The 14,684-nt window shown below is 45.0% G+C and overlaps 1 protein-coding gene across 1 annotated transcript in view; it reads right to left on the reverse strand.

Annotated features, from left to right (window-relative positions):
- Positions 1 to 1,571: 1,571 nt before the first annotated feature.
- LOC140187777 (cytochrome P450 2J2-like) overlaps positions 1,572 to 14,684 on the reverse strand; it is a 31,687-nt gene continuing 18,574 nt past the window's right edge. Inside the window, exons 5-9 of the mRNA XM_072243491.1 lie at positions 12,258 to 12,431; positions 11,350 to 11,491; positions 10,766 to 10,953; positions 2,318 to 2,459; positions 1,572 to 1,901 (exon numbers count right to left, since the gene is read on the reverse strand). Coding sequence (XP_072099592.1) covers positions 1,720 to 1,901; positions 2,318 to 2,459; positions 10,766 to 10,953; positions 11,350 to 11,491; positions 12,258 to 12,431 — 828 coding nt within the window. The 3' untranslated portion in view covers positions 1,572 to 1,719. The remainder of the gene's footprint in view (positions 1,902 to 2,317; positions 2,460 to 10,765; positions 10,954 to 11,349; positions 11,492 to 12,257; positions 12,432 to 14,684) is intronic.

Consider the following 14,684-nt stretch of genomic DNA (forward strand, 5'->3'; position numbering starts at 1 on the left):
TACGTAGAGGCCCAGAGTCATAAAATATTCCTCATATGTTAATCCTTTCAACCCTGACATCATTCTCCTGAACATCCTCTGGACTCTCTCCGATGCCAGCATATCCTTTCTTCGATAAGGGGTGCAAAACTGCTCGCAGTACTCCAAGTGTGGATACACCAATACACGAATGCTTTTACATTCTAGTCCTCTTGAAGTGAATGCTAACATTGCATTTGCTTACCTTACTACCAACTCATCCTGCAAGCCAATTGTTAGGAAATCCTGATCTATAGCAACTAGAACGAATTATCTATCTAATGGCTGCTCAGAACACTCAACAAACATATATCCTGCTTCACCATTAGCAGAAAGAAGAACCATCTTCAGAGTGTTTTTTTTCCACCAAATCTTGGCAGATGGTTCCTGTTGAAGCAGAGTTTGGTTGCTAGAAGCTGTGGGGTCTTGCTCTGGAACACCACCCGAAATATAACCATGAAAGTACGTTTGGAATTCTGTGCAACAGTAAGGATATCACACTTTTAAAAAATTACTACTTCGTTCACTTTCTAGTTAAAGAGTATCTCTCCCTGTTTCTTCTGTATAAATTATATCTTGTGATGATAATGCGTGTGCCCATTCTGAAGTCAAGACCTTAGGTCTCATAGAATTCAATCAGCACCCTCACCTCAGGCAGATTATACTGTATCATTCTATAATGCGAATAATTAACTACTTTATCTCTTTTCTGAAGGAGTTTAGCTGTCAATAATTACTCTTTTGAGTGATGAGATCCCCCCTCTTAACTAATGAAGACATGGTTTCAGCTACAAAAAAGATTAAACAAACAGAACACATTTATTTTGAGGAGTAATTGTAATAGAGATTAGGATCTATAAAGGATTTCCAATCATAAGTATAATTCTTCACAAACTAGATGAGTTGCAGATGAATAAGCTGTCTGCCAATGAAAGACGGGTCTGCGAAGAGATGACTCTCAGATCGAGGATGAGGAACAGTTGATACACTTTCACATTTGTCACTCCATTCCTTCGCTGCCTTCTAATGTTTATATCGGTGCTTTTCTTGCCTGTCGTCTAGTGATGCCCACATCCACATTTGATAATTTCACAACTACATTGATCAGGTTGGACTGTAGGAGCCTCAGTTTAACACAGACAACAACAGGGAACCATGGTATTGAAGTGGTTAGCACGATGCTATCACAGCTCGGGATGTTCTGGAGTTTGGACCTTATTTCCGGCCCCTTTCTGCAAGAAATCGCTGTATGTGCTCCCCCGTGGAAAGTGTGGGTTTTCACCAGATCCAAAGACATAACCTGTCGGGTTGGCCAATGGGCTATTGTAAATGTGGTTAGGTCAGGGTTAATTGGGTTTGTCGCAGGTTGCTGTGGATCGAAAAGCTGGAAAGGCCTACTCCACGCTGTATCAATAAGTAAGTATTCTTTCTTCTCATTAGGTCATAGTCCCAATTGATTCAATGGAACGTTTCCTAACCTTGGACAGGATTGTTTCTCAAGAGGACTGGTAAATTAGTACTAATTAAAGATGAACAATAAGTATCTTCTTTTCAATATTTTTATTAGTTTCTACATAAAAGAATACAGAGTACGAGAAAGTATATATAAAGGTCGATAAAAACAACTACCAAATACATTATATCTATTCAAAAAGCCAAAAAGCAAAACGCCTCCTGACCCCAGACGGTGAATACCTATCCCTATCTGGCTTTAACACAGAGCCGATAGGGCAGTGGGCAGAGGGTAATTCCGAACCGAGCTTTCTTGTAGCTTGGTCTTGCCTCATTTGCCGGGAGAAACAACGTGAATCTTTGGAGCATGGATGTGAAAAAGATGAAGAGCTCTGTCTTTGCCAGTTGCTCCCCCAGACACATACGATGACCTGTAGGGTGAAGGGCAAGAGAGGTTAATATCACAGCAAAAAGAGTGACAATCACATCAGGGTCACACTGAACAACAGTGACGACCTATATAGTCTCGAAGTCCTAATATAATTTGCCGTATCCAACACCATCTCATCTCTGAGAGAGGTAGTACACTTCCAGACTTTATCAAAGTTAAACAAATGTTTATTCTATTCATTGTAATTAGTTAATGCATGAAGTTCTCTTTCAGCGCTGGGGTGGTGGGAAAGGGTTTTGGGAGTTAACTTAAATCTTGAAGTTAATGAAGCGAATGCTACAAATGCAGGAATCAGCCAGCAGCGTCCCTCTCCAGAGCACGGGAGATGAAGCTTGGATATCCACAACCACAGCTCCAAACTTTGGTACATTTAATGATCCACAAACCCTACATTACCTGCCGAGAATGGGATGAAGGCTTCTGGCTTCACAAACTTCCCGTCGGAATCGAGGAAGTGTCCTGGATTAAACTGATGTGGAGTCAACCAAATATCTTCATCAAGCAAGGCAGAGGAAATGTTTGGAATGATCATTGTTCCCTAAAGATTAATCAAAGAGATACATTAGGGAACTATTAGTAACAGACCCACAGAGCAATGAAGAGAATTATATTCTGGTCTTTGGACTGGGAGCTATGGCTTGTAGCCCAATGATTGTAAGTCATCATAGACAGAAGATATTCAACCTAATTCTGCAGTACACTTCGCCTTCACTGCTACCACAAACGTAGGGTGCATTAGCAATGCTTTGAGAGGTTTGTTGGCTCAAAGTGAATAAAGCAATCTTCACTCAGAGTGTCATAAAGCACAGAAATGGGCCCTTTGGCCCAAATGGCCTGTGCTAACCAAGATTCTCATCTGAGCTAGTCCCATTCATCCACATTTGGCCCAAATCCCTCTGAACTTTTTTCCTATCCATGTACCTCTCCAAGTGCCAGTCATCTATACAGCAAAGTGATCTGCATTACAGTTTAATTTCTCTAGTAATGAGGATAATTTCCAAGCAAATGCACTGATTTCATCATCACCTGCCCAGTGACTTCTTCAGGACTGGCACCTCGTTGGTCTATGAGAACATTAGTCTGTCTAGAGCCTGGTCCTGCTGTTGCAGATAGCAAGCCTGGACCAAGAGGCCAGCAAGGTCACTTTGGACAGAGGAGGTATGAAGGTCCAAGAGGTTTCCCTGGTTCACCTGGTCCAATTGATCTCCAGGTGAGTATCTGATGTAGAATAATGAAACAGTGAGCAGAGTGATGTTATGCCTGGGGATGGGGTGATGGAATGGGATTGTAACGGATTGGTGTGTAATGGAGATCAAAGGTGAGTAGGTGGGGGTTCAAATTAGGCACCTGGCAGAGCAGTAATCTAGTCTATTGTAGACTAGGTGGGAGAGGAGAGAAATGGGGATGGACTCTGAAGAGGAATGAATAAACATAGGACATCGAAAGGCTACAGCACAATACAGGCCCTTCAGCTCACAAAGCTGTGCCAAACATGTTCTTCCCTGAAAAATTACCAAGGGTTACCCATAGTCCTCATTTTTTCTGAGCTCCATATACCTGTCCAGAAGTCTCTTAAAAGACCCTATCGTTTCCGCCTCCACCAACGCGGCCGTCAGCTCATTCCACGCACTCACCACCCTCTGCGTAAAAAAAATTACCCCTGATTACTCCTCTGTACCTACTTCCAAGCACCTGAAAACTGTTCCCTCTTGTGCTAGCCATTTCAGCCCTGGGAAAAAGCCTTTGACTATCCACACGATCAATGACTCTCATCATCTTATACACCTCTATCGGATCACCTCTCAACCTCCGTCGCTGCAAGGAAGAAAGGCCAAGTTCACTCAACCTATTCTCATAAGGCATGAACTCCAATCCAGGCAACATCCTTGTAAATCCCCTCTGCACCCTTTCTATGGTTTCCACATTCTTCCTATAGTGAGGAGATTAGAACCGAGCACAATGCTCCAAGCAACGCACATAAAAGTTGCTGGTGAACACAGCAGGCCAGGCAGCATCTCTAGGAAGAGGTACAGTCGACGTTTCAGGCCGAGACCCTTCATCAGGACTAACTGAAGGAAGAGTGAGTAAGGGATTTGAAAGTTGGAGAGGGAGGGGGAGATCCAAAATGATAGAAGACAGGAGGGGGAGGGATGGAGCCAAGAGCTGGACAGGTGATAGGCAAAAGGGATACGAGAGGATCATGGGACAGGAGGTCCGGGAAGAAAGATGGGGGGGGGGACCCAGAGGATGGGCAAGGGGTATATTCAGAGGGACAGAGGGAGAAAAAGGAGAGTGAGAGAAAGAATGTGTGTATAAAAATAAGTAACAGATAGGGTACAAGGGGGAGGTGAGGCATTAGCGGAAGTTAGAGAAGTCGATGTTCATGCCATCAGGTTGGAGGCTACCCAGACGGAATATAAGGTGTTGTTCCTCCAACCTGAGTGTGGCTTCATCTTTACAGTAGAGGAGGCTGTGGATAGACATGTCAGAATGGGAATGGGATGTAGAATTAAAATGTGTGGCCACTGGGAGATCCTGCTTTCTCTGGCGGACAGAGCGTAGGTGTTCAGCAAAGTGGTCTCCCAGTCTGCGTCGGGTCTCGCCAATATATAAAAGGTCACATCGGGAGCACCGGACGCAGTATATCACCCCAGCCGACTCACAGGTGAAGTGTTGCCTCACCTGGAAGGACTGTTTGGGGCCCTGAATGGTGGTAAGAGAGGAAGTGTAAGGGCATGTGCAGCACTTGTTCCGCTTACACGGATAAGTGCCAGGAGGGAGATCAGTGGGGAGGGATGGGGGGGACGAATGGACAAGGGAGTTGCGTAGGGAGCGATCCCTGTGGAAAGCAGAGAGAGGGGGTGAGGGAATACTCCAAGTGGGGTTTGACCATGGTCCTAGATAGCTCAATATTACCTGTCGGCTCCTAAGCTCAATCCCACAATTGACGGAGGTCAATGCACCATATGCCTTCTTAACCAGAGTCAACCTGCACAGCAGCTTTGAGTGTCCTATTGACTCAGACCCCAAGATCCCTCTGATCCTCCAAACTGCCAAGAGTCTTACCATTAATACTATATTCTGTCATCACATTTGACCAACCAAATTGAACCACCTTACACTAATCTTGATTGAACTCCTTATGCCACTTCTCAGCCAGTTTTACATCCTATCGATGTCCCGCTGTAACCTCTGACAGCCCTCCACACTATCCACAACACCTCCAACCTTTGTGTCATCAGCAAATTTACTAACCCATCCTTCCACTTCTTTATCCAGGTCATTTATAAAAATCACGAAGAGCAGAAGTCCCAGAGCAGACCCCTGAGGCACACTACTGATCACCCACCTCCATGCAGAATATGACCCGTCTACAACCACTCTTTGCATTCTGTGGCCAAACCAGTTCTGAATCCACAAAGCAATTGCCCCCTGGATCCCATGCCTCCTTACTTTCTCAATAAGCCTTGCGTGGGGTACCTTGTCAAATGCCTTGCTGAAATCCATATGCATTACACTTAGTGTTCTACCTTCATCAATGTGTTTAGTCACATCCTCAAAAAATTCAACCAGGCTCGTAAGGCATGACCTGCCTTTCACAAAGCCATGCTGACTATTATTAATCATATTATACCTCTCCAAATGTTCATAAATCCTGCCTCTCAGGATCTTCTCCATCAACTTACCAACCACTGAAGTAGGACTCACTGGTCTATAATTTCCTGGGCTATCTCTACTTCCTTTCTTGAATAAGGGAACAACATCCGCAACCATCCAGTCCTTCAGAACATCTCACATCCCCATTGATAATGCAAAAATTATCACCAGAGGCTCAGCAATCTCCTCCATCACCTCCCACAGTAGCCTGGGGTACATCTCATCCAGTCCCAGTGACTTATCTAACTTGATGCTTTCCAAAAGCTCCTGCACATACTCTTTCTTAATATCGATATTCTCAAGCTTTTCAGTCCGCTGCAATTCAACCCTAAAATTGCCACATCCTTTCCTGCATTGAATGCTGAAGCAAAGTATTCATTAAATACCTCTGCTATCTCCTCTGGTTCCATACACACTTTTCCACTGTCGCACTTGGTTGATCCTATTCTCCCACGTCTTATCTTCACGGAGGAGGGGAGGAGAAGATGGTTGCATGACGCAGTGCGTGTGGCCGCTCAGAATTGATATCGTATTTGTTAAATAGGGGCCGTGCACAATCATGATTTGATGGAGAGTGACGTGAGAAACACAGAGGAACATCTGGAGAAACTTCTGAAATGTCTGCTTCGCTGCCGCTACTGTGCGATCGAGAATCTCCGGAGGGGAAGGCCCCAAATCCTCGGCTTTGCCGATTGCCGGGGCCGGGGTCGAAGCGCTCAGCAGAGATGGTGCTCGGTGTTGGAGAGCTGGTCAGAGGCTTGAAGTTTTCAGACGGACTCGGAGTCGGACTGTGGCCAGGTGCTTCCAAGGTGCTGCATCGGCAAGTTTGCAGCACTGGAAGCTCATGGCAGGAAGAATTTTCTTCCTTCAACCATCTGCGTGAGATTATGGGACTTTCGAGAGACTTTGAGACTTTTTTTACCATACCCATGGTCTGTTCTTTTATCAAATTACGGTATTGCTTGCACTGTTGTAACTATATGTTATAATTATGGTTTTTGTCAGTTTTTTTTGTCTTGGTTTGTCTTGTATTTCTGTGATATCATTCTGGAGGAACAAATTGTATCATTTCTTAATGCATGCATTACTAAATGACAATAAAAGAGGACTGCATGTCCTCATAATCTAATCTAATCTAATCTTGCTCTTAACATACTTGTAGAATGCCTTGGGGTTTTCCTTAATCCTGTCCGCCAAGGCCTTCTCATGGTCCCTTCTGGCTCTTCTAATTTCTTTTTTGAGCTCCTTCCTGCTAGCCTTATAATCTTCTAGCTCTCTATTATTACCTAGCTTTTTGAACCTTTTGTAAACTCTTCTTTTCGTCTTGACTAGATTTACAACAACCTTTGTACACCACGGTTCCTGTACCCTACCGTACTTCCCCTGTCTCATTGGAACATACATATGCAGAACTCCACACAAATATCCCCCGAACATTTGCCATATTTCTGCCATACATTTCCCTGAGAACATCGGTTTCCAGTTTATACTTCCAAGTTCCTGACTGATAGCCTCATATTTCCCCTTAATCCAATTAAACGCTTTCCTAACTTGTCTGTTCCTATCCCTCTCCAATGCTATAGTAAAGCAGACAGAGTTGTGATCACTGTCTCCAAAATGTTCTCCCACTGAGAGATCTGACACCTGACCAGGTTCATTTCCCAACACCAGAACAAGTACAGCCTCTCCTCTTTTAGGCTTAGCTACGTATTGTGTCAAGAAACCTTCTTGAACACACCTAAAAGCTTCACCCCATCTGAACCCCTCGTTTTAGGAACATGCAAATCAATATTTGGGAAATAAAAATCTCCCACCACAACAACCGTTATTATTACACCTTTCCAGAATCTGTCTCCCTATCTGCTCCTCGATTTCCCTGTTACTATTGGGTGGTTTATAAAAAACACCCAGTAGAGTTATCGACCCCTTCCTGTTCCTATCTTCCACCAATAGAGGCTCCATAGACAATCTCTCCATCCCTTCCTCCTTTTCTACACCCGTGTCACTATCTCTGATCAACAGTGTCATGCCCATACCTCTTTTGCCTCCCTCCCTGTCCTTTCTGAAACATCTGAAGCCTAGCACTCGAAGTAACCATCCTTGCACCTGCACCATCCAAGTCTCTGTATTGACCACAACATCATAGCTCCAAGTACTGATCCACACTCTAAGCTCATCCGCTTTGTTCGTAATACTCCTTCCATTAAAATAGACACATCTCAAACCACCAGTCTGAGAGCATCCCTTCTCTATCACCTGTCCATCCTCCCTCTCACACTGTCTCCAAGCTTTCTCTATTTGTTAGCCAACCGCCTCTCCTCCGTCTCTTCAGTTTGGTTCCCATCCGCCCCAGCAATCCTAGTTTAAACTCTTCCCAATGGCCTTAGCAAACCTCCATGCCAGGATATTGGTCCCCCTGGGATTCATGTGCAACCTGTCCTTTTTGTACAGGTCACTCCTGCCCCAAAGTGGGTCCCAATGATTCAGAAATCTGAATCCCTGCCCCCTGCTCCAATCCCTCAGCCATGCATGTAAGGGGTTTCTTCTTTCATGTTATTTGCTAAGGCTAATAAAATGGCTTCTTTGTTATGTGATAATAAAATGGCTTCTCTGTAATGTTAACTGCTGAGTTAACGGTAGCGGCTTGTTTCAGTTATAATTACTGATAATGGGAATTATATTCATTTGCTAACCAATTGGGATAGATGTTATTATTTCTTGTGCGTCTGTAAGCTATTGATTTCACGGGCTTTGGTAGAACCGAAGAGGAAGGACGTGCTGGACGCGCTCTGGTCGACCACCGTGGTTGGTCCCAGGCGGCGGGTCGAGGAGGTCGGATATGGGAAGGAAGGTTCCATTAATTGAGCTCCAACGGTTGTGCATGAACTGGTTGAACTTTGATAAGTTTGGCGCCTTTTAATTTCCTTTTATATTGTATGTCTATTAATTACATAGTTCCAGTAAGATCTATAAAGTGTAATCTGTAAATCGCACATTGTGCACTGCCTGCTAATGGGCGGTGTGGGGTACATCACATGGCATCCACACAAACTTGATTACCCAGTTTGGCGGGGCCGAAAAGGCTGCTCCCCCTAGACGAAAGCGAGTTGAGTGACCCTGAGGCTTACCAGGAGCCTACGCTCATTTATCCTCCACTTCACTCTATTCCTATACTCACTGTCATGTGGTACAGGCAGTAATCCTGAGATGACTACCTTAGTGGTCCTGCTTCTCTACTTCCTTCCTAACTCCCTGTAGTCTGTTTTCAGTACCTCCTCACTTTTCCTGCCTATCTCGTTGGTACCAATATGTACCACGACCTCTGGCTGTTCTCCTTCCCACTTCAGGATATCCTGGACACGATCAGAAACATCCTGGACCCTGGCACCTGCGACGCAAACTACCATCCGTGCTTCTTTCCTGCATCCACAGAATCGCCTGTCTGACCCCCTAACTATAGAGTCCCCTATCACTGCTGCCTTCCTCTTCCTTTCCCTACCCTTCTGAGCCGTAGGGTCAGACTCTGTGCCAGATGCGCAGCCACGGTTGCTTCCCCCAGGTAGGCCTTCCCCCCCCAACAGTACTCAGGCAGGAGTACTTATTGCTAAGGGGTCAGCCACAGGGGTGCTCTCTAGCCTCTGACTCCTGCCCTTCCCTCTCCTGACTGATAACCACTTATCTGTAACCCCAGGCCCCAGTGTGACTACCTGCCTATAGCTCCTCTCTATCACCTCCTCACCTTCCCTGACCAGACGAAGGCCATCAAGCTGCATCTCTAGTTCCCTAACACGGTCCCTAAGGAGCTGCAGCTTGACACACCGGGTGCAGATGTGGCCGTCTGGGAGGCTGGGAGTCTCCCGGATCTCCCCCATCTGACACCAAGCACAGAAAACCGGTGTCACACACATACTTCTTGTCTGTATTCTACTCAGGCAATTTACCTCACCTCAAACTGTTATTGCCTAAGCCCCGTTGAGACAAAGCCTTCCTTCTCCGTCGCCTGCTCCTCTGATGCCCGCTCTACAAGGCTATCTCCTTTTAAACTCTTTTCACTGTTCTCACTGGCTGGAGGAGAAGTGGGGCTCCTAACTAGACAGGGTAGGAGAAATGAGATCAGTACACCAGCAGGGGAAAGGGAAAGTTGTACATGATCCAGTGGGAGAAAATGGGATTTCCAGTAAGCAAGTGTGAGATCCAGAATAAAATATGGAATAAATATGTTTACCACTGAACATAAGAATGCAAGAAAATAGGAGCAAGAAGTAGGTCACTCACCCCCTCAAGCCTTCTCTGCCATTCAACTTCATTGTGACAGATCTACCCTAGGTTTTATCTCATCTCCTATACAAATACCTCGATTATCTCGATTATTTCTAAATTGACCTATCCCCAACTGAAAGTGAGGACTGGAATCTGTCCAACAAACTTTTATTTGTTCTCCAAAAGCCCATTTATGGGGATTCAATTCCATCTGCCATTCTTTGCCCACTTTACCAACTCATCAGCCTGATGTGGTGGCCTATGAAGCTGCTGTAAGGTGAGGGAGGAGGGTTTAAGGGGATCTGAAGGGGACATTTATCACCCTGTTGTAGTATCTGGAATGAACTGCCAAAGGCTGGAACTCGAATAACATTTGAGAGACATTTTGTCAGTTACTTGAACAGGTAGGATTAGAGGGATATGGCATTCATGTAGCTTCATTATTTTCTTTTGCACTTCTATATTTCGTAATTTGTAGTATCGTTTATGCCGTGTCCTGTCACTAAACAACAAGTTTCACAGCATATGTCAGTGATTATAGACCATAAACTGAAATACCTCTCCCACACGGCTGACCCTTCCCGTCACTATGTATGGTTGTTGTGTCTGCTTACTGGGAAAGTGTCTTTGAGGGCTGATATTCTCCTGGGGTTGATGTATAGCAGAGTGGATATCATTCCTCTTAGTGCGTTGTGTGCCTTGTGAAATAGTTCACATTTTACTGCATAGTTCTGGGTGAACCATACACATATACTTTTCAGGTACTTCACAATAACCTCACAATTGCTTGTAAAAACTCCTGTGGACATTATTTCCCACTTAGCACACCAAAAACATCTGAAGCCCAATTTTTAGGTAACTGCTTTCGGATCATTCAGAGTATTGAAGGTCAGAAAGGGAATGATGAAGATTAACTCCAGATTGTACCTTCGGGATGGTGTATCCCATGACCGTGGTATCTCTGTACGTTTCATGTGGCAGTGAGATTGGTACAATATTTCCTAAGCGTTGTGTTTCATGAATAACCGCGTTCGTGAATGGCATTTCCTCCCGGTCTTCCAATCTTGGCCTTCTACCCTTCCCAATCACTCTGTCAATCTCCTCGTGAACCCGAGCTGCAGGAACCAAACAAGAACAGATTTCAAGCTTTGACTGAAAGGAGGAACTCATGTTTTATTCATATGTTTCATCCACTCAAAAATCCTAACGTGTCTTATTACGAAAGGAAACTTTGACAATGTGGTCACTGTTGAATGTTAGGAGGTACAGCAACCAATCCAATAATAGCAAAGTCCTAGAAATACCAGGCAGATAGTGCTTAACAAAGGGGTTTCATTAACTTAGAGATTCAAATCCTGTTGCTAATATTTGGATCTTTAGCCTGAAAATTAATAGTTTTACTTATAACATTCTTCAGCCTCTCCCGATACTGTTACACTCGTTCTCCACACCTTCCATTCACACCAATGCACAGCTGGTGAAGGACCTGGCAGAGACATTGTTATACTTACACTGCACATCTGGATGTAACACCATGAAGAGCAAGCCCCAGCTTAGGGTGGTGGACGTGGTCTCTGTACCTGCAGCAAAGAGGCCTAGTAATGACGTAATCATCTTGTTCTCCAGGAAACTTGTGTTCGCTGTGTTCCTCATCTGAAATGCAGTCAGGGAAAGTAGTGTTAATGTATAGAACTGAAGGATTATTTTGTAGGAATAGTGCTGAAGTCAGGCAGCCTGCTTTAAAGAGTATAACATTCCAGTGAGGTGTAAATGAACATTCAGTTCTGGTCAGGGATTTCTCGGAAAGGAAGGCCAGAGCTACAAGGAGAGATTGGATAGGCTTCCTAGATAACAGGATGCTGAGGGGTGATATTATAGAGGTTTATCAGGGGCATTGATAAGGTGGATAGTCACAGTGTTTCCCCGAGACTTAGGAGCATAGAACTAGGGGACATTGGTTTATGATGAGAGGCAAAAGATTTCCAAGAGATTTTCCACACAAGGGATAGTGAGAATATGGAACACGCTGCCAGAGGAAATGGTAGAGGTGGGAGCAATTATAACATTATTTGGCGAGGTACAGGGAAGGAAAGGAATAAGGGCATTGGGATTAGCAGAGTTGGGGATCTTGATTAAAATGGGTGAGTTGAGCATAGATGCAGCCTCCCTAATGTAGGACTCTGTGAAATGTGTGAAAGTCCTGGAGAGCTAACAAGAAGGATTTCTTGTGGGTTTTCAGCCACAAAGTTCAGACAAGTGAGAACCTGAGGGAAGTTGATGTGGTCTTGCTACCTAAACCTGTACTGAGTGTGAGATGCTGCAGTAACATTTCCTACGAAGAACCCAACAACGTGAGAAAGGTGGGAAATACAAGGATACAAATCACTGCCTCTCAGATGCTTCAGTAATCACCACCTACCTTCTCCTGTTGTGTTAAGAAAGCATCAATAAAGTCCCTGGTATAATTTGGATCCCATGATTCCTTATGACTTTTGATTATTTCCTGCCAAAATTGAGCCATTTTGCAGTGATTTTGAAATATTTTGTTTTGCGGTCCTGGGAGGTAATACAGGAAGGGGAACACATTCACCAACTGCAACAGAAACAGAGTTAAATACATCCTCTTCAGTTCTCCAACTTTTCTTAAAATAAAGAACGGAAATTTCAATGTTGACAAAAATACAGAATCAAGGCAGGGTCAGATGGGTTGGATTGGTGAAGCCAGATCCAATAATTCACCTGAGTATTTGAAAAACCCGATGGCTTAGCCGCTAGCTGATTCCCACAGCCCCTTTACATTCACTAGGCCCCAGTTCCCACAACCCCTCTGATACATTGGGTCCCAGTTCCGACCGCACCTCTGATACGTTGGGTCCCAGTTCCCACCGCACCTCTGATACGTTGGGTCCCAGTTCCCACAACCCCTCTGATACATTGGGTCCCAGTTCCGACCGCACCTCTGATACGTAGGGGCCCCAGGTTTTACCACCCCATGATACTTTGGGGCCGCAGGTCTCACTGCCCCGCTCAACCCGATGCACTGGTGCCCTGGTTCTACACTTTATTCCACACACGGAAGCTCCAAAATCCCCCGGGACTGTTAAAATCGCTGGAGCCCAGATTCATTTTCTTCCTTAAAACCCAAATCACAGGAGAGTGCAGTTGCTGGAGTACGGACTGAAGAACAAACTGCTGAAGGAGCTCAGCACGTCATGCAGCATCCGTGAAGGCAAATGGACGGTTGAAGCTTCCAGTCGAGACCTTCAGCTAAATTCAGCAAACGCTATTGGATAGTTTGTCTCCCGAGGTGGAGACAGAGGGAAAAAGAAAAGGTAGAGAGGTGAGGGAAATAGTTCCAGTTAATTTGAGGGCAGGCTGGAAGTTGGTGGAAAGTTGAAGTTAACAAGTACTGCATAGGTACAGGAAACAAGCTGATGCAGTTGTCAATGTAGCAGAGAAAGAGTTGGGTTGGAGGTGCTTCGTGAAGTGTCTTGACTGGAAATATCAGTTACCATTTTCCCTCCACAGATGCCGCCCAGCCCACTGGGTTCGATTAACAGCTTCTTGTTCCCTTGAAACTCTTCTGAGTCTCTTCCTCAGTCCTGAAGAAGAGTCTTGGTCCAAAACTTTGACTGTTTATTCACATCCATACGTGCTGCCTGACGGGCTGAGCGCCTCCAGCTTTTAGTGCGTGTTGCTTGACTGAATCCACTTCCTGCATTTCCTTTAATCTTCACTGGACAAGTTATGGTGCCACATTGATTTTTCACAATTCCCAACGACAGGGAAAACCAATTAATCTGGCACCAAAGTCCCAGTGTCAGAGATGAAGGGAACTTTCTGAAAGAACACCATCTGACCTCTTGTGCTTGTGTGGCAATATTTGTTGTATCTAGCTCAGGACAGTACAAACTGTGACCATTTGTCCAAAGGGTGAGTAGAAGTGGTGAACAGCAGGTGGAAAGTAAACTGTAAGTTTTTAATCTTCACAGCACTGTGGACATTAAACTGAAATCTTCCATAATAATTGTGTCAATCAGCACAATACAGACAGCCTGGGAGAAGGCTCATTGAGACAGCTGAATACAATCTTACTACAACAGTCCGGTGCTTCCCCTGGAGGGAGTATCCAGCTTTGAGTGACTGTTGGTACATTTAAATAAAAAAGGGCTATTATTCAGTATACATGGAAAATGTCACACTGCCTGTCCAAGTGACCGGAGCCCAACATGGACAAACACAAAGAACAATCCGGAAATGGGATGGGGTGGGTGGGTCCCATCAGCAAATCCAACTTCCGGAGAAGGTCAGAGTAGATAAGGCACCAACACCTCCAGTATGTGGAGAAAATGAAGTCTCAGTTGACAGACAGAAACAACTGCAATGTTGGGAGAGGGAGCTCTCACGTGTGTGTGGTTTCATATTGAGACCCTCCACCAGGACTGAAAGTTTGAAGAGAAAAGGCTGGTAAAAGATGAAAGGATGGGGTGGAGCAAGAGTGGGCAAATGTTATGTGGATTTAGGTGAGGGATGTGGGATTGGGGTGGTGGACACAGATGGAGGAATAGGGAGTGGAGGTAGCCCCCTTCATACTGTTTCTTTCCCTTCCTCCAGCCAGTCCAACTACCCACATCTCGGGTCCACTCATCTCCTCCCTCACTTCACTCTCCCATCAGATTCAATCATCTGTCACCTCCACTTATCACCTCCCAGCCTCTGTGGCTATTCCTACTCTTCCCTCCTCCATCTGCCTATCACCTCACCATACCTCGATCTTTTCAGTCATGAGATTGATCAGAAATTTCCCACAACTGGCAACCATCTTCACAAAGAAACTAACCCTGAG

The sequence above is a fragment of the Mobula birostris genome, chromosome 25 (assembly GCF_030028105.1).
Source record: "Mobula birostris isolate sMobBir1 chromosome 25, sMobBir1.hap1, whole genome shotgun sequence".
NCBI classification, from domain to species: Eukaryota; Metazoa; Chordata; class Chondrichthyes; order Myliobatiformes; family Myliobatidae; genus Mobula; species Mobula birostris.